The 23,465-nt window shown below is 38.2% G+C and overlaps 1 protein-coding gene across 1 annotated transcript in view; it reads left to right on the top strand.

Annotated features, from left to right (window-relative positions):
• The first annotated feature begins 11,676 nt into the window (after nucleotides 1–11,676).
• Nucleotides 11,677–23,465, top strand: part of DYNC2I1 (dynein 2 intermediate chain 1) — a 94,791-nt gene continuing 83,002 nt past the window's right edge. Inside the window, 3 exon segments of the mRNA XM_043969350.1 lie at nucleotides 11,677–11,876; nucleotides 20,513–20,566; nucleotides 22,102–22,546. Coding sequence (XP_043825285.1) covers nucleotides 11,862–11,876; nucleotides 20,513–20,566; nucleotides 22,102–22,546 — 514 coding nt within the window. The 5' untranslated portion in view covers nucleotides 11,677–11,861.

The following is a 23,465-nucleotide window of genomic DNA, read 5'->3' as shown; positions in this document are numbered from 1 at the left end:
TGCCTCAGTTTCCTCATCTAACGTTGGGAATAATAATAGCACCTACTTCCCAGGGTAGTAAGAATGAGTAAAGAGAATATTTCTAACCATTTTGTAAGCCTGAAAAGTGCTATATAAATGCTAGCTATTATTGTTGTTGTAACTGTTATTCATCCTGTAAAAAAGGTAGATCAAGTTTTTATCTCTCTTTTAATACTGAGGAGACTCAGGCTCTGGGAAGTTATAGAGCTTGCCTATGATCACAAAATCAGCAGAGGAACAGAGCCCACCTGGTAGAACCCAGGTCATAGATGTGAGCCCAAAGACCCTTCCATATAAAGTATCATGCCTCTGACTATGCCAAAATGCAGAGAAGGGAAACTGTTGGCTTTCGTTTCTCTGTTTTTACAACTCCCTCATTTATCTCATCTTGAATTATATTCCCTTGAATCTAGTCCCTTGAGAACAAAAAAAAGTTGGAAAACTTGATTGAACACACTTTAGGCTCCTTCCCCCTTGGCTTCTGCCCAAGAAGGTGGGCTTAATGTTCACAAATTACCATCTTCTCTTCATGATCAGCAGTTTTTCAAACTGAAGCCAATAATTACACTGTACTTGTTAAAAGTAAAGGGCTATTCTCCTCTATTTCCTAGAGTGTAAAAAACCAGAAGCAATAAGGGCCAGTGAATCAGGAAGATTTGGTTTTAAATACTGCCTCTAGATACTTATCAGTTGGTGACGTGAACAAATCACTTAACCTCTAAGTGCCTCAGGCAACTCCCCAAGACTAATTTACTAGGTCATAGACATTGTTATCTCAACTGGTAAAAAGCAACGGTGTCAAACTCAAATAGAAATAGAGGCCACTTAAAGACCCCCCCCCCCCACCCCCCGCCCCCCCAAGATCACATATTGCTTCGGAAAACCACGTTTATGTATTTTTTTTAATTAAAAAATTTTAATTTAATTTAATTTAAAAAATACATTAAAATCAGATAGGAACTACATTTTAACTGGGTTCTGGTAGTACTCAGAAATGTTGTGGGCAGCATCTTTAACACATCCGGTACAGAGTCCCCAAAGCCCTCTTAGATTAGACTATATGGGTTTTTCTTTTCCTTTTGGTCTCAAGAAGTGAGAGGTCCCTCTTTCTTTTTTTTAGTGAGGCAATGGGGTTAAGTGACTTGCCCAGGGTCACACAGCTCGTAAGTATTAAGTGTCTGAGGCCGGATTTGAACTCAGGTACTCCTGACTCCAGGGCCAGTGCTCTATCCACTGCACCACCTAGCAGCCCAGAGAGGTCCCTCTTTCAACCCAATTATATTTAAGGCACTGTGCTAGGAGATCCTCCCTAAAGTTAGCTCCTCCCCTTATGCTGGGGCTATCATACCCTCCTGCCTCTCCTAGGATTTATTCACTGAAAATCCCCTTTCTTATCATCAACTCCCTTTCTTCTTCCTTCTTTACTCTGGAACCACTTCCTTAAATCTTTTTTTGTTGTTCAGTCATGTCCAACTCTTCATGATACCATGTACCATAGCACACCAGGCCCTTCTGTCCTCCACTATCTCCCCAAGTCCATCCAAGCTCATGTTTGCTGCATCAGTGGACAATACCTATACATCTCATTCTCTGCCATCCCTCTCTCCTTTGCCTTCAATCTTTTCCAACAACGGGGTCTTTTCCAATGAGTTCTGTCTTCTCATTATGTGGTTAAAGTATGTAAAACTTCTACTTCACTCTTATCAATTCCTTATCTCATTTCTCTCAATGACAATTAAACCTTTGCTTCTTTTCTTTCAGTTATTAGCTAAGCAAGCCCTGAGCTTACTCACTCACATCAGATAACATGGTCTCCTTTGTTACTAAGAAGAAAAAGCCATGAATTCCCTCAGTTCCCCTCTTCTGTTCCTCAAAACTCAGTTTCATCATCCTCTCTTGACTTCCTTCCAATGACAGAATAATCTTTCTTACCAGATCAATCATGACTTCTCTACTCAAAAACCTTCCCTGGTTCCCTATTTGTTACCAAGACATCACCGAAATGAAAGGCAGCTTGCATAGTGGAGAGAGAGTTGGCCTCAGTCAGAAAAACCTGGATTCAAGTCCTTTAGCTCTATGTTGGCTCTGTGACCTTCCACAAATCACTAAGTTTCTCAGTGCCCCAAGCAACTTGCAGAGTATAGAGGGGCTGTCTTGAATTGTCCTTTTACCTTGAGGTTCCTTCCCAGACAGTGTCAAACAGGGCTGGCCTCAAATACCTCACAACTCCTGAGTACACCTAAACCAGATTAAAACCCCCATTAAAAAATCATTAAGTTAGGGGCAGCAAAGTGGCACAGTGGATAAAGCACCTGTCCTGGAGTAGGAGGGACCTGAGTTCAAATCCAGCCTCAGACACTTGACACTTACTAGCTGTGTGACCCTGGGCAAGTCACTTCACCCTCATTGCCCCCCTCCTCAAAAAATGTAATTGGGAGATATTTAACAAAATAAATAAAAATGCATTAAAAGAGATAATATCACATTTTAAAATTAAATCAGTATGGAGCCTACATGAATCCTTATGTACCAATTGACACCACTGCCCTACATCAGTGAAATTACAGGTAAAAAATAAAAATAAAAAGGCTAAATGTCTCTTCTTGGCATTAATTAAAGGTCCTTCATAAGAACACCACCACAACTGTCTAGATTTAGGTTACTTCCTGCCACATATTCTCTGCTCCACTCAAAGCAGATAAATTTTGCACCCCTCCCAAACCACAATTAAAAAAAAAACAAAAATCTGCCACACACCTATTTTTCAGACCTGATTTAAGGCTATGTTCCTCAAGAAACCTTCCTTAATCACTCCAATGAATACTGACTTTTCTCTTCAGACCTCTGGTAGCACTGTGGGAACTCTCCAATGCATTTTTCATGTAATAGTTTTGATGCCTTATTGCCCTAATTCACTGCTCTGACTAAACACTTGAGTTCAGAAGCCATGTTTTATCTAACCTCTGTTATTTAGCCCAGGACCAGCAAAGTATCCCATACACAGGAGGCACTTAGTAACTTTCTTTCATTGCATTGTATTGCTTAAAGCATGCTCAAGTCTATCTTTTTTTTTTAAGTGAGGCAATTGGGGTTAAGTGACTTGCCTAAGGTCACACAGCTAGTGAGTGTTAAGTGTTTGAGGCTGGATTTGAACTCAGGTCCTCCGGACTCCAGGGCCAGTGCTCTATCCACTGCACACCTAGCTGCCCCAAGTCTATTCATCTTAAAAAAACATCTTATCTTGACCTTATGAGACTATCTCCTTGAGTGATCATCTTTTCTCCACTGAATCACTGCTAAAAAATTTGGAACTATGCCCCAAGGCTAGAAAGCCATGCATGCCCTTTGATCAGCAATACCACTACTAGGTCTGTGTCCCAAAAAGATTAAAATAAAGGGGGTAAGAATTTGTTCATACAAAATAAAGCAACTCTTTTTGTGGTGGCAAAGAATTGGAAATCAAGGGGATGCCTATCAACTGGGGAATGGCCGAACAAGTTGTGGTATATGATTGTAATGAAATATTGTGCTGTAAGAAATGATAAGAAGTATGATTTCAGAAAAACCTGGAAAGAGTTATATGAACTGATGTAGAACGAAGTGAGCAGAACTGGGAGAAAATTGTACACAGTAACAGCCATATTGTACAACCGAACAAATGCGAATGACTTAACTATTCTCAGCAATACAGTGATCCAAGACAATCCCAAAGAACTCATGACGAAAAATACATTCTGCCTCCAGAGAAAGAACTGATGGCATCTGAATACAGACTGACATGTACTATTTTGCACTTTCTTTTCTTCCTTCCTTCCTTCCTTCCTTCCTTCCTTCCTTCCTTCCTTCCTTCCTTCCTTCCTTCCTTCCTTCCTTCCCTTTTAAGTTTTCTTCTACAAAATGACTGTTGTACATGATTACACATGTATAACATATCAGATTTCAAACTGTCTGGGGAGGGAAGAAAGGATAGAATTTGGAACTCAAAACTTAAAAAACCCAAGAAATGTTAAAAATTGCCTTAGGGGCAGCTAGATGGCGCAGTGGATAGAGCACCGGCCCTGGATTCAGGAGTACCTGAGTTCAAATCCGGCCTCATACACTTAACACTTACTAGCTGTGTGACCCTGGGCAAGTCACTTAACCCCAATTGCCTCACAAAAAAAAAATTGCTTTGACATGAAACGGGAAAAATAAAAATAACATTTTAGAAATCACTGCTAAGCTTCTGGAAAGTTTACAAAAGCTGTACATGAGCTGTTCCACTTCCTACCAAGTCATTCAGTATTCCAGTCCCTTTAATTTAGGTTCCATATAGACTTTTACTGAAACTATTCTCTCAAGGTCACCAGTAATCTTTTGATTGCCAAATCCAGTGTTAATTTTCTCAGGCCTCATTCTCCTTGACTTTTCTGTATAACATTTGTCACTGATGAACATCTTTTCTTCTTTATTACTTTTCTTCTCTTGGTTTCCATGACAAGGCTACTTCCTATTTCTATTCCTCTCTCTTACTTGCCCTTTAAGGTTTCTCTGAGATTTCCCTTCCTTCTCTTCCCTCTGAAGTGTGATTTCTCCCAGGTTCTATCTGGGGCATCTTCTTTTTCTATACACTCATCCCATGGTTTCAATTATACCTTCAGACCAGTGACTCCTAAGTTTGTATCTTCGGTTCAGATTTCTTCACTGCATTTCAATTGCATGCTGGATTTGGATCCAGGAAAGATCTTAGTTCAAAACCTGACTTCAGATGCTTGCTAGCTATGTAAGCGGAGACAAGTCTCATCTTTTTCATCTGTAAAATGAGGATAATAATAGGACCAACTTCAACGAGTGCTTTTGAGGCTCAAATGAGATAACATGAGAAATACAGAAACCTCAAAATGCTATATAAATCCTCATTATCATCAGTCATTTTCAACTGGCTAATGGACATTTTATCTCAGATATTCCACAAGTCAGTTATAATACCTTGAAATTGAACTTTTTCTTCAGAAACTCCCCCTCCTAACTTCCTGATTTCTGTTGATTGACACAACCATTGTCCTATCATATGTGCCGAAAAATTTTGAATTAATCTCTCTTTTTAAAATTCTTTTTTATTTACTTTATGGTTGTTGGCTTTTTTGTTTGTTTTGGGTTTTGTGGGGCAATGAGGGTTAAGTGACTTACCCAGGGTCACACAGCTAGTAAGTGTCATGTGTCTGAGGCTAGATTTGAATTCAGGCCCTCCTGACTCCAGGATGGGTGCTTTATCCACTGTGCCACCTAGCTGCCTAGATCAAAACTTCTTAAACTGTGGATCATGGTCCCATATGGGGCTGCATAACTGAATGTGGGGGTAGTGAAAAATTTGGCAAGAGTAAAAAGCTATGTATACTTATTTTATAAACCTATATACCAGGGAATTTCTCAGGCAAAAAGGGGTCATGAGTGGAAAAAGTCTAAGAAGCCCTGTCTAGATTATACCCCTCCACTTGCCAATACTTTCCCTTCCCCACCACACTCCTCACCTTTTAATGGAAACTCTAGAATCTTTTATAATAGAAACTTCCATGATCCACTGAGAACCTTGCTGGCCAATCCAAGCATTCCCTTTTCCTGTGACATCAAGACAAGAAACCATCCAGTTGACAGTTGAGTTGAAGTAAGTCTGCCCCTCTCTATAAAATTTATGGCCCTTACCTGTTTCATAAGCCTTCTGTAGGAGGTCATTAGGAGTTGACACTCTACAAACTGATTCACAGTGGTAGCTCACTGCTCTAGTTTTGAAGGTGTTTGCTCTTTGTCTTGGGTGTGTGGAAGAATCTGGGTACTATCTAGGTTTAACCATTCCATTATAGAATATAGAATAAGACGATATATGCTGAAATGTACATCTAGGATGAGCTCCAAAATGTAATGATTCTCTTAGCAGCTTCCCTCCTGACATGAGAGCACAGGTATGCTTTTGGAGATTTTTCTCACTTTCTTATACGTACCGCACCCCCCATCCATGAATCCTGAGATCATGTGTTCATGGTACTCTCCAGTATACTGACAACAGGATAAACTTTTATTAAAAGAAGGAGGAAACAAACAAAAATAGTCTTTGAATAAACAACTATTTGTCCAACGACATTTATATTATGTATGTATGTTCACGATTTTAATATCAGTCTCCTAGAGAAGTATACAGTCTCAAGTATAAGGGCTTCTATAATGAAGGCTCTTCCCCACAAATCCTATCTTACCTAGTACTTCTTTTCTTCAAGAATTGCTATTATTCCCCACCCCAACATTTCCTTCCTACTTTCTCCTTTTAACATTCTTCCTCAGCTATCAGCCCTACTTCTCACAATGTACATCTCTTGGACAGAGAAAGAAATACCCCCTCACTTACTATGCTTATTTGATTCATTCACACATCACAGCATCCTTGTCAACAGGTTTAATTTGAACCCCAACAGAAATTCCACTAACGGCCAGCCCTATTTTTCTTTTTTTTTTTAAGTAAATGTTTTATTAAAAAATCTTCTATCACTATCAACAAAAGCAAATAAACTGCCTTAGCAAACTCTTTTCATTCAAATTAAATTCAATAGAGGGAATAACTAAAAGCACCCTCCATTTCAAAGCCCCAGAGGTTTTTGTCCTTAATTCTCATATATTTTCCTTTCATATGGTTATGGTGCATTCTTCATTCTCCTGAATTTGCCTCTTTTTGTAAAGCATACTTTTTGTTTTGTTTTGTTTTTTGTTTTATGGGGCAATGAGGGTTAAAGTGACTTGCCCAGGGTCACACAGCCAGTGTCAAGTGTCTGAGGCTAGATTGAACTCAGGTCCTCCTGAATCCAAGGCCAGTGCTTTATCCACTGCACCACCTAGCTGCCCCCTGTAAAGCATACTTTTATAGAGTTTTTTTCTGCATTTCTTTGAATTTCTTATACCTGTAGATTTTGTTTTCTTTATAATATGCTATTTCATTAATGTACCACCCTTAACCCTCTATATTTCCCACCTCCTCTCATCCTTATTCTCCTCCTCAGGCTTTCTGTAGAAGGGTTCCTTTTCAGGGACATGAGGGTGAACTTGATATAAAAGTTGAAAAGAAGGCTGAATTCAACATTAACATTCTGGCTGACCTGGGAACCACATCTTAAAAAGGAGCTGAGTGGATCTTTTCATGTCTGGCTCAATTAATCAAGTAGGTATTTCCAGCTCACAAAGAGTGAGTATTGTGTGATACTGTAAATGGTAGTTAATATGATCTTGGGATGCATTAATAGAAGCCTAGTGCCCAGGGGCACTGAGGTACAAGGGGACTGAAAGTCCTAATCAGAACACATCTGAAGCATTATTCAGTTCTGGGATTACAATTTAGAGAACCAGAATGATATAGTGGTAGGGAACCTGTCTTGGAGTCTGGGGAAGATGGGTTCCAGACTAGCCTCTAATATACACTGAATGCAAGTATGACACTTACTTATGTGTGGGCAAATCACCTCTCAGTGCCTCAGGCAGAGTAACTCTCAAAGACTCAAAATGACAGAGTATGGTGCCAATCTGGATTGGTAGAGGGTGGGTTTTGTTTTTCTTCATTGGGAATTCCCTGCCCCCTACCCAAAAAGTTTAGAACAAGGGAACTGATAGTCCCAGGTCAAACTACATTTTGGTTGGTTCTGGGCATCATATTTTAGGAAGGATTTTTACAACCTAGATTAGGTACAGAGTAGGGCAGCCAGGGTCTTGAGGGGACTAAACAGGACCACACCTCCATCAGTCAAAAGAACTGAGGGTGTTTAGCTAGTGGAAAAGAAGACTTAGGAGGTCATCACAGTCATTTTCAAAGTGTTTGAATGCAATCATATGGAAGAGGAATTAGAATTTTTTCTGTTTAGCCACAGAGGGTAGAAAATGGGCCATGGGTAGAAATTGCAAAGCTGTTGATTTCACCTTGAAATAAAGGTAAACTTCCTGACAGTTAGTACTGCTTAAAAGCAGAATGGGTTGCCCAGAGAAGTGAATTCTTTTTTAATCAGTGAAGTCTTCAAGCAGAGGCTGACCAAGCAGAGATCACCACTCTTTAAGCATAGGAGACTACTTTCTTGGTAACGAGGATTCTTTTTTTTTTTAGGTGTAGTCTAAATGAGATTGTGTGTGTGTGTGTGTGTGTGTGTGTGTGTGTTTATATTTCTCTGGAGTCTTGGATTTATATTTCAAAGTTCTTACTGAGCTCTAATTTTTCATTAGAAATGCTTGAAAGTCTTGCATTCCATCATAAATCCATTTTCTCCTTATAGGATGATAGATTTGCTGGACAATTTATTCTTGTTTTTACCCCTATCTCTTTTGCCTTTTGGAAAACTGTATTCCACGATCTGCTCTGGTTTAATGTTGAAACTACTAAACCTTGTGTGATCCCAATTCTCTTTCCTTGGTACTTGAACTTTTTCCTTTCTGGATACTTGAAGAATTGTTTCTTTGATATGAGAGCTCTAGCTTTTGGCCATTATATTACGGGTACTTTTCATTTTGGCTTCCTCTCACAAAAGTGATTGGTGGGTTTCTTTCCAACCTTATTTTGTTCTCTAGCTCTTATAGCTCTGGACAGTTTACGTTTGTGATTTCTTGAAATATAATTTCTAGGATTTTAAAAAATCATGGTTTTCACAGATTCTGGTGATTCTTAAATTATTTCTAGACTTATTTTCCAGGTTAGGTTTTTTTTTTTTTTCAAATCAGATATCTTGCCTTTTCTACTATTTATTCAATGTTTACAATTTTTGTCCTCATTTTCTCCTGCTCTCTCATGAGTCATGATTCTAACTTTGTCTATTGTAGTCTTTGGTAGTGCTGACTGAAGCTTACCTTGTGGAAAGGGCTATTTCCTATTGCTGACTGGGCTTCTGATGGTATTTTTGTACAATTCTGGGATGGAAGATGTCAGTTATAGTTTCTTATTATCTGGCGTGCGTAGCTCATGCCGTTGGTTTCCTCCCCGAAAGGGTGGTCCTTAAAAAAAAAACTGGTGTCTTTCAGTTATCCTAACCGACTGTTAAAAAACTTTAGTATTTTTTTACCACACTAAGTCTTATTTGTACATTCCTCCCCTTTCTGTATTTTATAGTCCAGCCAAATGCCTTACTCTTTCAAACATGACGTTCCGTCTTTGATCCCCTGGTGTCTTTGCACTGACTGTCCCTAATTCCTGGAATGCATTTCCTCTCTTAAAATTCTTTGTCGCCCAAGTACCATCTTCTACCTGGTCTTTCATTTGTTGTTGTTTTTGTTTTTGCTATTGTTTTTGTTTAGTTTTTTTTTTTTGCAGGGCAATGGGGGTCAAGTGACTTGCCCAAGGTCACACAGCTAGTAAGTGTCAAGTGTCTGAGGCTGGATTGAACTCAGGAACTCCTGAATCCAGGGGCCGGTGCTTTATCCACTTCGCCACCTAGCCGCCCCTTACCTGGTCTTTCTTGATCTTCCCAGCTTCTGGTTCTTCCCCCAAAACTCTACACTTTTTTTTTTTGGCAGGGCTACACTTTTTTTTGATATGCAATTATATATTTACATTTTGTTTCCCCTAATAGAATGTCAAGTCCTTGAAGATAAGAACTAGTGTTTATTTTGTCTTTGAATCCCTAGTCTACAATACCTGACACATAATAGACTCTTAAAACAATTCTTGTTGATTGATTGATTCTACTGGTGAATTACCCACAGGTAGTAGTAATTAGTAGAACTACAATTTGAACCCAAGTATTCTAATTTACAATCCAGACTCTTTCCACTGCAGCATACTTGTACAGCTGAAATTGGAATAAGAAGCCCAGATGAACTTGTAGCTCTTTGGAGTTAAAATTTCTAAGAGGCAGTAGTTGTAGTGTAATGAACTCTGAACCTTTAAGAGTCAATAGCTGACTTGGTGCTGCCATTTACTAGACCTTACTAGCTTATGTGAACTTGAGGAAATCACTTAATTTCTTTGAATCTTCTAACAGTAGCTCGAGGACAGAAGAGAGAAACCTAAATCTAGATCTAAGGTTTCTCTCCTCAGCTCCCCTTTTTTCTTCTTTCCATTAGGTTAGAAGGGATTTCAAAAGTCATCTGGTGTAAGCCTTTAGCATTACACAAGAGGAAACTGAGGTCTAGAAGGGGAAGGGGCTTGTCTAACATCACATAGCAAGTCAGCAGACCAGAACTCAGGTCATTTAGATTCCAGTGTAGGGTTCTTTGTATAGGACCATAACAGCTCTCTTGCCTTTGATTTTAGGAGGATCCAGTCCAGGTCCCTAAATACAGAGAGGATGGCAGAGCTTTCTCTACATATTTCCCTTCAAAATATCATTGACATTGCCAAGCCAGTGACAGCATGACCTTGGTTTCTGTAACCTGCTGCCAGTAGGGAGGTTTCAGCTTTGCATATTGATTCTGTTCTCCCTCCTAGCTTTCAAACCAAGTCTGGTTCATTAGAGAATGGATCCTTCTTATTGCCCAAGACATGATTCTAGATTCTTTGCTTTGTGAAAATATTTAAGTGAAGGCAACTTACCTAAGTGATATGTGTACACATACATGAATAAATTCAAAGCAAATTTTCCATAAATGCAAGCTAAATATTATCCATTAGTGGAAAACTTAGAAAGGCTGCAGTTTGGCTTTCTTTTTAAAATCTATAAATCCTAGCAGCTGATTTTTTAAAAAACATTGATGATATCTCACACTGCGAATATTCATATTGTATTTATGAGGCCATTTGTTTTATTCTACAAACAGCTGAAACATTTCAACAAGTACGTTTTGGACAATATTGATGATGTTTTTATTAGCCAATGCAAACCTACTTTCATTTTAGGAGCTGGTGACCTTTATTAGTGAATTAGCTGCATGGAGATTTTTCAATCATTTTGCTTCTATATAAGGAACCGCTGGAGAAAATATTATGATCAAGAAGTAACATTTATTTCTGCAAGATTCTGGTTTGGAGGCTCTTTCTTTCACATACCTGTTTCAGTTTATCTGCACAATAACCTGTGAATGGTGTGGAGCATTATTCTTAAAGTTCCCTTTTGAAGATGTGTAAACCAAAATTCAAAGAAATTCAGAGACTTCCCAAAGTTCACACAATAAAAGATAGTAAAGTTGGTCTAGCAAGTGGTAGAAGCAGAATCGGGCACAGGTCAATTTTCTGCCTCCCCGTTCATTGCCCATTGCACAACAGTTACTGACTCAGAAATATAAGCTCTAGTCTCTGGCATTTCGAGGTGAAAGGGGAATTGTGTAAGGAATTTCGTACAAGATAAACTGACGTCCAAGTATAGAATGCTGGGAGATTAATGACTAAAACTAGCACCAGATCCTCTTATTACTCTAATCCCTAAAGGCTCATTCTTGGTTCCCTTCCCGCTATATTTCCTGTGGCTGGGTTGCGTTTTACCGCGCGGAGTGGAGAGAGATTTTCCAAAAATCCTCAAAGGATTTGCAAATTCTCTGCAAAAACCTCGCCGAGGCCACTGCCTCTACAAAGCAAGAGAGAGAATTCAGCCCTTTTGGAAGGCTGGCGGGAGGAGAAGGGTTGGACCGGAGAGGGTGTGAGAGTGGAAGGAGGGAGGAGTTAGATCGATCGCTTGCTCAGCCGTCTCCTGCTTCTGCCTGGCCGTTGCTAGGGAGAAAGGGGACGCGCGCCGAGGCCCCTCAGAGTGGCCTCAGCGCAGGCGCCTGTGTTGCAGCTGAGCGGCCGAGGGCATCCACTTCTGGCCTAGTTGTGTCTTTCCTGGAGTTTCTCCTCTTCTAGTCCCAGGCCACGGAATTCATTGTCCTCCGGGGACGGGGGAAGAAAACAAGGTGTGGGCCTGAGGAGAAAGATGGAGTCAGGAAAGGTTAGTGCGAGGAGGGGGTCGCGACGCTGCTGGGAGAGGCCTTCAGGGCCTCCTTCCGAGGGCCACTGGGGCCCAGCGGTTCTTCTCTCCCCTGGCCTTGTCCTTTCTTCTCCGTCTCTTGCTCCGAGAAAAGCGGTTAAAAACGTATCTGTCCGTGCCTCTCACGTGGTGGCAATTTCACCCCCAAGAAGAAGCCGCTTTAAAAGTGGATTGAGTGCAGAGAGGAGGACTCGGGGAAGGATCTAGGCGGAATCATTCATTTCTTACGTGGAAAGCATCCTTCCCTCCAAAAAACAAAAAGATACTCCCCACCCCCCACCCCGGCCCCAGAGCCTTTTTGTCTCTCTCATAGGATGGTGGTAGCCTTGGTTTCTGCATTAGCTGGAGGAGATCTTCGCCTTTCCTTGTGGTTGTTGTTGTTTTGAAAGTGTGGGACAGGTTTGTTTTTTGCCCCTTTGTATCTAGTTTGATAAAGGTGAAGCCAAAGCCCATTTGTGTGCATTTTCCAAAACACGTGGTATTTTGTTGTAAGTCATATTTTTGAATTCATAAGCAGAGCAGCAAGCATTTAGGTAACACTTAAAGGTTTGAAAAGTGCTTTAAGTGAATCAAGCACGTGTCCTCTTCTGGTAGATAGTTACCATAAGTATTATTAAGTCCATCTTACACTTGGGGAAACATGCTTAAAGAAACGAAATGATTTTGCCCGTGGACACGAAAGTGCCAGAGGTAGAATTCAAACCCAGGTTTCAGATTTCAAGCTTTATACTCAATCTGCTCAGCTGTCCAACACTCTGCTAGATAACAAATGTTGAGAAACCATTATCAGTCAATCTGTAAGCGTTTATTAAGTGGCCACTGTCTTGTAAGTCTCTGTGCTAGGTTCTGGGGACACACAATAATATGGAAAACCCGCCCACAATCCTGAGTGCAAATTTAATTATGATTTTCTCACTTTATTTTTCTTGCTTTTTTTTGCAACATGACTAATATGGAAATGTGTTTTGCATGATTTCACATGTATAATTGATAGATTGCTTGCCTTCTCAGTGGGTAGGGGAGGGTCTGGAGGGAGGAAATTTGGAACTTAATATTATGAAAAAGAATGTTAAAAATAAATAATGAGATTTTAAAAAAGAAAATAAAAAACCACTCCCTCTTGTCCAATAAGAAGTTTACATTGTAACAGGGAAGACAAGTACATATAAGTATACACAGTAAAAATGAAGAAAATAAATTCAAGCAAATATAAAGTAATTAAATACAGGATAGTTTGAGAGGAAGACACTAGCATTTGTATATGTTTGTGTGTGTATGTGTGTGTGTGGGATTGGTAAATGTTTCATGTAGAAGGTAGTGCTTGAGTTGTTTCTTGAAATAGGGATTCTTTGATGGAAAGGTGAGGAGGAACCAGGCATGCAGGATTGCTAGTGGAACAGCTAGGGATATTGGGGAATAGTGTGTAAGGAACCAAGAGAAAAGACCAGTTTGGTTATACAAGGTGGAGGATGGGGGAATATCCAGTGAGGCTAGAAAGAGAGGTTGTATAGAGTTTTTAAAAATTTTAAAATTGATTTATTTTTTCCAATTGATTTACTTTTTTAATCCAGTTGTTTATTTATTTGTTTCTTAGATCCATGCTGTAGTTGCCTTTGATTCATTCAATGATTCAGCTCTGTCACCTATTAGGTTTACTGAATGATAATAAGGGACACATTTCTATATAAACATGTAAATGGCTTATCCGAGTTCAAATTGAATATATACTTTATCAAAATACTCTTCCTTCAGAGTCCTACTCCATACTCATACTGATTAGAAAATACAGAGGCTTATACATGTATATAGAATAAGTCATATGAACTGGTATAGGGCTTTGAAAACTAAAGAGAAATGGCCTCAGGATAGAAACTTGGAGAACAGCCACTAGGAGGGCTTCTGTTAAGAATAATGAGCCAGGCCAGAATTAGCCAGACAGGTAAGTGCACCTTGAAAAAAAAGAAGTGTCATGGAAATCCAGAGAGGAGAAGGGAGGCCCGCAGTGTCAAATGTAGCAGATAGGTCAAGAGGGAGAAGGATGGAGACAGTGGGCAGGATGGGGGGAGGGGGGAAGCATTAGAATTGGCAGTTGGGATTATTGGTTATTTTGGAGAGAGCGGTTAATATTGAGGGATGAGATGGGAAGCTAGATTGCATAGGGAGTGGTCATGATGATTGCAGTATGGCCTACCAAGGTTTTCAGTTTGAGAGATACCTTGTTTATATGCACAATCTAGCACATCTTAAACTTCATTTATTTATTTATTTTTGGCCATAGCATCTCAGAATGACTTTCTCCTAAGAGATAAAGAGATTTCGATCTGTGTTGGTTGAAAAGATATCCTCACCAATAAAGCATGGATCCTTGAAGAAGCTTAATTTACATATTATATCTTTCATGTATCAACTTTATGATAATTTGATGTCATTATTTCTTATCCTATGGATTAATGATGGGCTCCTGCCTATGACCTTCATTTTCTTACTGCATATCCCTATTAGGATGATAGCTTTGTTTTTATGTTATTATGTTGAAATTATAATTCATAACAATGTATTGTTTGCCCAAGGAAAGACATTTTTTGCATGCTTTTCCTTATGACATCCCAGTTATCTCCAATCCTCTCCCCCCACACCCAGGTTGAAACTTTCCTTATGACAAAGAAAAAGCACTCAGCAAAAACTTTTTCTATAATGACAGTATATGTAGTATTTTGTCCTGCTAGTCCTTCAGTTCTCTGTCTTGAAGAAGGAGATGGTTTTTGATCTCTTCTCCACAATCTTCACTGGTTTTTCCCATTACTTTTGAGTTCAACTTCCTTTGAATGAGTCTTTCATTTTCTTCATCGTAGTCATTGTTCTCTTGGTTCTACTTATTTTGCTTTGCATCAAATCCTCTTGTTTCTTCAAATTCCTTATATTTGTAATATCATGCCATGCAAGAGTATCCCATTACATTCATATACTATGGTTTTTTCATTTCCCAACTGAAGGGCACCTCCTTTGTTTCTTTTTTCTTTTTTTTTGGTGAGGCAATTGGGGTTACGTGACTTGCCCAGGGTCACACAGCTAGTAAGTGTTAAGTGTCTGAGGCCGGATTTGAACTCAGGTGCTCCTGAATCCAGGGCTGATGCTCTATCCACTGCACCACCTAGCTGCCCCCCCTCCTTTGTTTCTCTTCTTTACTTCTACAAAGGGGAAGGTAGTAAACTTCTATTAAGTGCCTACTATGTGCCAGTCACTGTGCTAAACACTTTACAAATATAATCTCATTTGATCTTCGTAACATCCCTAGGAGGTAGGTGCTTTTGCTATTTCTGTTGTACAGATGAGGAAACCTGGGAAGACAGGTTAAGTGATTTGCCCAGAGTCAAACAGCTGATAAGTTTCCGAGGCTGAATTTGAGCTCAGGTCTTCCTGACTTGTGGCCCAGTACTGTATTTATTACATTACTTAGTGGTGTAGTAGGCACCACCTAGCTGCCTCTTGCATAGAGTACTGCTTTGAATATCTTGGTATATATCAGACCTTTGTTTCTGTCTTTTATTTCCTTGGTGTATAAATACATCCATTAGTGGGATTGTTCTGTCAAAAAGGTCTGAATCAGCTGGTCACTTTCCTTGAATAATTCCAAATTGAAATCCAGAACAGCTGGACCACTTCGTAGCCCTACCAAAAAAGTATCTGTGTGTCTATCTTCCTACAACCTTTCCAACACCTACTACCATTCCCATCTTTGGCTATCTTTTTCAGTGTGCTGTGAGATGAAACTTCAGTTCTAATTTGCATTTGGTATTTATGTTTTAGGACATTTTTTTGTAACATGACCATTTATAGGTTGCATCTCTTCTTTTGAAAGCTGTTTATTTTCTTTGCTCATTTATCTATTGGGGAATGGCTCTGTGTGTTATAAATTTGTGTTATTCCTCTCATGTAAATTGAGATTTCATGTACTTTTGCTTTTCTCTAGATTACACTCTAGGGATTAGAGTATGGTATTCCCCATAGAAATTTATGGCCTTCAAGATATGTTGTTTAGTTCTTGTCTCCCTAGTCCTTCTCTTTCTGGAACCCATAGATACAATCTATTTAGTCAGTTATATCTATGTTATTTCCATATCTCTAGCTGGAGGCTTATTCTAAATGTAGCATAAAAAAAGTTGAAATGCAGCAGTGTCCCAGGGTCAGGCATTTCTTCTCATTTAAAGAGTACTTGCATTAGGTTCTCAGTTATAAGTTTGTCATTAACTTGTCAGGATACAGCATAGTTATATAAAATATCATTTAGAATCATTAATGATGTACTTTTCCCTCTCCTAAATAAAGATATAACTTGTGACTTAATTATGTTGGAATGGTTTTTATGGTGAAAGTTTCTAAAAGTTATGAGTTTATGCAGTTTTCAGGCTTTAAAGTTTTAGCTTTGTGTAGTTTTAATTATTATGTGTATAAAGTTGATTTTCAGATGAATGACATGACCAATTAGTCACCAAGCAATTATGAAGTGTCAGCTATGTGCTACGCACTGTGCAAAGTTCTAGGAATATAGATTGAGTAATAGAATGAAACAGTCATTTCCCAAAAAGAGTTTATATTTTATTAAGTAAAACATGTGAATATATAGGTGTATGTGCATAAAAATCATTGGCACTTGCAGCTGGGGAGGTCAGGAAAAGCTCCTAGAAAGGGAATATTGAGTTGAGGCTTGAAAAAAAGCTAAGGGTCTTAAGAAGTAGTGGTGAAGATGAAGAGATTTCCAGTGATGGGGGCAGAGAGTGTGGAAGGTGTGGAGACTGGACATCAAGTATTACTTAAGAAAAAGTTAAGAAGGTCACTGTGACTAGCTATAGTGGGTGCAAGGGGGTGAATGTACAGTAAGATGGGAAAGGTGAGATAGGTTCAGGTGGTGAAGGGCTTTAAATAGCAAACACAGGAGTTTATTTTTGCTCCAAAGAAGAAAATCATTGGAGTTTATTGAATAAGAGAGTAACATGGTGAGACTTGGAATATAGAAAAAGTACTTTAGCAATAGTGAGGAGAATGGATTTGTAAGGGGCTAAAATTCTAGCTATACTGTCTAAAATATCTAATGACTGGTCACCAATAAATTATAAGCTTTAGCAAGAGTTAGACTTTTAAGCATTTGTTAAGGAGAATAAGAATTTGATAAAGAGAGAGAGAAAGAGCCCTAGATTCAGCTATCTCGGGAAGCTACAGTTCTGCTCCGCTCTCCATGAGAGTCCTGGCGAAAGAGCCCGAGAGAGCCAGCCTTGCCCCCTCTTCCTCCCACAAGCAAACTTCCTGACACCAAAGAAAAGCCAAATGTCTTGCCCTCAGGCGCCTTCTCCTCATTGCAGAGCTTTCCTATAGTAAGTTTCCAGCAGGTGGCGTCATTCCAGTCATTACAGATTCTACTCAGGCATTTTGGGGGAAGGGAGAATGGATGAAGAAATATGAGCCAAAAAGAATTGGAAATTGAGGGGATGCCCATCAATTGGGGAATATCTGAACAAGCTGTAGTATATGAATGTAATGGAATACTATTGTGCTGTAAGAAATGATGAGCAAGCAGATTTCAGAAAAATCTGGACTTATGTGAACTGATGATGAGAAAAGTGAGCAGAATCAGGAGAACATTGTACACAGTAACAGCAAAATTGTGTAATGATCAGCTGTGAGAGACTGCTTTTTTCAGCAGTACATTGATCCAAGACATTTCTAAAGGACTCATGATGGGAAATATCCATATCCAGAAAAAGAACTGTGTAATCTGAATGTAGATTGAATTATACTATTTTTACTTTTTTTTTTCTTTTTTGAGGGTTTTCCCTTTTGTTCTGATTCATCTTTCACAACATGACTACTGTGGAAATATGTTTAATGTGATTGTACATATATAACCTATATCAGATTGCTTTGCTGTCTTGGGGAGGGGGAAGGGAAGGGAGGGAGGGAGAAAAATCTGGAACTCAAAATCTTATAAAAATGTTCAAATTTTGTAAAAAATAGACTTCTTATAAAAAAGCAAGACATCACTATTACAAATGTTCATCCCAAAACTTCAAATTTTATAAAAAATAGACTTATGATTGTTAAAAACTATCTTTCCATGTAACTGAAAAAATACTATTAAAAAAAAAGAAATATGAGCCAAGCCTGGTGCTGGGAATACAAATACAAAAGGGAAGAACTTTCTTGTCCTCAAGGAATTTACAATCTAACATTACATTTTATATGTGCACACACACAATATACTTGTAGTATAATAATAGTTTATAAAACTATAATATATAATAGTTTATGCCTGTAGCACATAGGCTTGTAGAAGTCTTTTTTTTTTTTGCAGGCAACGGGGATTAAGTGACTTGCCCAGGGTCACACAGCTAGTAAGTGTCAAGTGTCTGAGGCCGGATTTGAACTCAGGTACTCCTGAATCCAGGGCCGGTGCTTAACCACTGCGCCATCTAGCTGCCCCTTGTAGAAGTCTTTTGTGTATATATATGGACTTATATATTATATATAAAATCTTAAATCATTAGAGGTGGTGAGTATGCTTGAGGTGACAGACACTTTGAAGACCAGTTTACAGATGCGAAGGTACATCAACAGAAATTCAGCTACTAGGTAATGGCCCTGGTGACACATAAACCAGATAAAATACAAATTGGGCCTCAGTCCTGTGCTTGATTTCACAGTGATGGTGGTAGAGTAGCAGAAAGGGAGGCAGAAGATATTAAGAATCTCACCATTTTTAATGATTTAAAAACATTAGTTTAATTGTTGATACTCATAATGTGAGATATTTGATCTGTAACAAACAAGTTGCTACACTAATAGAGTTCAGTGACTTGGACTTAGTAGGTACTTAATTTTTTTTTTAATATATATTTTCCCCCTTTACATATAAAAACAATTTCTAACAGTTTAAAACATTTTTGAGTTCCACTAATGCGTTGTTGATGGAGTTATGAACTGATCTAACCATTCTGGAAAGCAATTTGGAATTATGCCCAAAGGGCATAATTGTATATATTGTATGTATATATTGCATATTAAAAATATATATAATTGTGTATATGCTTTGATCCAGCAATATCACCACTAAATCTGTATCCCAAAGAGATCATAAAAAAGGGAAAATAACCTACATGTTCAAAAATATTTATAACAGCTCTTTTTGTGTCAAAGAATTAGAAATTGAGAGAATGCCCATCCATTGGGGAATGGCTAAACAAGTTGTGGTATATTAATGTAATATAATATTATTGTGCTATAAGAATTTATGAGCAGGTGTATTTCAGACAAACCTACAAAGACTTACATGAACTGATGCTGAGTGAAATGAGCAGAACTAGGAAAACATTGTACACAGCAATAGCAACAATGTGCGATGATCAACTATGATGGACTTAGCTCTTCTCAGCAATACATGATCAAAGACAATTCCAAGAGACTTGACAGAAGATGCTCTCCACATCCAGAGAAAGAATGGAGTCTGAATGCAGATCAAAGCATACTATCTTCACTTTGTTTTTTTATTTTTCATGGCTTTTCCCTTTTGTTCTATTTCTTTTTTCACATTAGTAATGTGGAAATGTGTTTAAAATGATTGTACATGTATAACCTATATCAAATTGTTTGCCATCTTGGGGAGGGTGGATGGGAAGGAGAGAGAAAAATTTAGAACTCAAAATCTTATAAAAAATGAATGTTGAAAACTATTTACATGTAACTGGAAAAAATAAAACAGTATTTACTAAAAAATTTTTTGAAGTCCAAGTTCACTTCCACCCTCTTCTCCCCCTCCTTGAGAAGGCAGGAAATTTGATATAATTATACATGTTCAGTCAATGCAAAACACATTTCCATATTAGTCATGTTGCAAAAGAAAACACAGACCAAAAACCCCTCCAAGAAAAATAAAATTTTAAAAAGTATGCTTTGATGTGCATTCAGACTCCATCAGTTCTTTCTCTGGAAGTGTAAAAGTCCTTTGGAATCTTGTATCATTGCTGAGAACAGCCAAGTCATTCATAGTTGATCATCGTACAGTATTGCTGTTACTTTGTACAATGTTCTGCTGATTCTCCTCACTTTGCATCAGTTCATATAAGTCTTTCCAAATTTTTCTGAAACCTTCCTGTTTGTCATTTCTTATAGCACATTGGTATTCCATCACAATCATATACTATAACTTGTTCATTCTCCAATTGCTGGGCAACCCCTCAATTTCCAATTCTTTGCCACCACAAAAAGAGCTGTTATAAATATTTTTGTACATATACGTCCTTTTTCCTTTTCCATTTTATTTTGGTCCCTTTTGTGATACAGACTTAGTAAGTAGTATTGCTAGCTCAAAGGATATGCAGTTTGATTGCCCTTTGGGCACAGTTCCAAATTATTCTCCAGAATAGCAAGGTTTTATTATTTTTTGAGGATTCTCTCTGATACATGTCCTGTATGTACTTCGAATAAGACTCAGTGGTATTCATTTCTAAACATAGGAATGAGATAGAGGAAAATACTCAAACTTAATCATTGTTAAAATGACTCAATCTAAATTCCTTTGTACACTTTTACTTTATTTTTCTTTTCAGAGAAGAACCAAAGATGATACTTGGAGAACTGATGATCTCAAGAAATACCTTCGGGTAATGTTTCAAAGATTTAAATGAAGGTTCATTGAATTTCTGAATTATTTTTACTGATAACTTTATTTGGCTCATTAATTCCATTATGAGAATACTATATTTTTCAAGGGGCTTTTGGTTAGGTGACATAGCACCTACTTTTATGTCTTTATGTCATTATGTATTTAAATGAGTTTCTTTCTTGGATGACTACCTACAGTTATAGAAGTAGGATAAAAAGTATAATGGCTGAGAATAGATCTACTGCTAGGGTCATGATGATAGGAACTTTCAGATCCCTTATTATTGGGTGAGTTCTTGTTCTATATTCATACTCTCAGCAAATCTACCGAGATTTATCAATGATAAAAAATATATCAGATATTCCTCTAGTTTCTATTAGGTTTTTAAATTTCTTTTTCAATTTTTTGTGAGTGGGGTGGAGTTAGTGGAGGATAGCATTTCATATATGGAGATGGTGCAGTGGATAAAGAACTGGGCCTGGGGTCAGGAAGGCCTGAGTTCAAATTTGGCCTTAGACATTTCCTAGCTGTGTGATCCTGGGAAAGTCACTTAACGCCGTTGACCTCAGTTTCCTCATCTATAAAATGAGCTGGAGAAGGAAATGGCAAACCACTACGGAATCTCTGCCAAGAAAACCCCAAATGAGGTCATGAAGAGTTGAACACAACTGAAATGATTGAACATTAACACAGGGATAGAAATTGCCTTCTTTCAAGGGCTTCTTCAGGTTCTGTAACCAGGATTCTCAGAACTACTAGTAAATTCCCATCAGTTGCCTAGTAATTTGGTTATTCAAGTCTTAAGGTCCCATCGTTTATTTGTATTTCATGAAACAAAAAGTGGAGGTGAATGTCCAGAACCACACCAGGGATCGGTTTTTATCAGTGACAGCACCTGTTGATGCTACCATTGTTAGAGCCCAAAGAGATGAAAAATTTAAGAGAGTGGTAGAAAAAAAAGGGGTTCGATCTTTGGCACAGGGAGAGAGAAGATGGGCAGGCAGAAATGGCTATGGGGAGAGGAGTTTATAAGAAAATTAAGCAAGATAGGTTAGTTGTATTATTTTAATATGATGTTTATAGTATCATTTAATGCCTATAATATTACATATAACAATGTGAATCAAAATACAGTGGAAATCTAAAGTGATTGATTTAGCCCTTCCTCTTTCTGAGGTTAGAAAGAAGTTGATTTGAATACATATATTATGATATATGTTTTGGGTAGATATAGCTATTCTCTCTCTCTCTCTCTCTCTCTCTCTTTTTGGCAGGGCAATGAAGGTTAAGTGACTTGCCCAGGGTCACACAGCTAGTAAGTGTCAAGTGTCCGAGGTCAGATTTGAACTCAGGTCTTCCTGAATACAGGGCTGGTGCTTTATCCACTGTATCACCTAGCTGCCCCCATGGCTATTCTCTTTTGAAGGAGAATAATGATTCTTACCCAGTATCAAATGTACTTTGGACTCTTCAAAGGTAAAAACCATTTTTCTAGTATAAGAAAGTATCATCCTTTTTCTTTTTATTCTCTAGGCGTCACTGTCAGATACTCAAAAAGAAGAAAAGAAACATAGAGAAAAGAAACTCCACAGAGATTCAGAAATGAGTGAGTTGGAATACAGAGAATATAAACACAGAGATCAAGAAAGAGAGATACTAAAAAATAAAGAAAGGACAGGAGAAAGAGGCAGCCACATAACTAGAGACACTGGAAAAGGTTATTATGGTGATAGAGACAGAGATAAATCAAGAGAAAAGAGAAAAGAAACAAAAGAACGAGAGAGAGAAAAAAATAAAGAGAAACATCGTGAACAGGATGCTGAGAAGGAAAGATATCACCGAGGGAAGGACAAAGAAAAAGATAAAGAAAAAAAAATTAAGAAAGAAGATTCTAAACAAGTTATTTCATATCATAATATAAAGGGATTTGAAATGCGAGATAAAGATGTGGAAAAATTAGAAAAGAAAGTTTTTTCAGGTATGTTCACTTGTCTTATTGAGCATTTCTTGCTTGTTTCTCTTCAGTTTAGCAAAATCATTTAGAATTGGTCAGGTGGAATTGGATACAATTTTTAAAATTACCCCTTATTTCCCATATCAGGATGGTGTAACTCTCAGGCATTGATAATATTAGCTACCAAAATGATCTTAAATGTATTTATCTAGAAAAAATTTTTTTCTTTTTAGAAAATTTTTCTTTACATAAATTCTAAAATGCTTTGTTTTAATTTCATTTTCATGAACATTTAGATTTTTATTGAAAGAATTTACAGGTGAATAACTAGAGGCTGAACCAGGTGAGTGCTCCAGGGCCAGGCTCACAATGGACTGGCTGATAAAGGTGTGTGAAGGGGTCCCTGTCCCCATGTCCCTTCTGGTCTTCCCTGGTAGGGAGCGGGGCTGGCCCCTCCCCTGGACTTTTTTCACTGATTTTCTGGGGCTTCAAGGATGGGAAGGCAGTGTGGGCAGACGCCTGTCACTTCCAATAGTAGAACTAGAATGGCTAAACATTAATTTGGAATTCAGAGTTTGAAACTGGGTGATTCAGTTATAGATGCAGTACGTGACCAAGCCCTTCTGGCAGTTGTGACCAGTTTTGCTTTCATTGCTACACTGAGAAGATGGATGGATGGATGGATGGATGGAAGGATGTATGTATGTATGTATGTATGTATGTATGTATGTAAGTATGCTAACTGAAACTCTATCAGTGTGTTGGAGGTTAAAATACTGAAGCTAGATTTATGACCATCTATAGCAATGTCTATTTGTTCAGTAACTAGCTATAAAATAATATCTTCTGAAGAAGTCACTGTATGGGGGGATTAAATAAAAAAATGCTTTTATATCTTTACCTATCTCTCGAAACTAAACCAATTTGCTGTGTAAAAAGTTAC

This window comes from Dromiciops gliroides, chromosome 5, assembly GCF_019393635.1.
Source record: "Dromiciops gliroides isolate mDroGli1 chromosome 5, mDroGli1.pri, whole genome shotgun sequence".
Classification (NCBI taxonomy): domain Eukaryota; kingdom Metazoa; phylum Chordata; class Mammalia; order Microbiotheria; family Microbiotheriidae; genus Dromiciops; species Dromiciops gliroides.
This window is presented reverse-complemented; position numbering and strand designations above follow the sequence as displayed.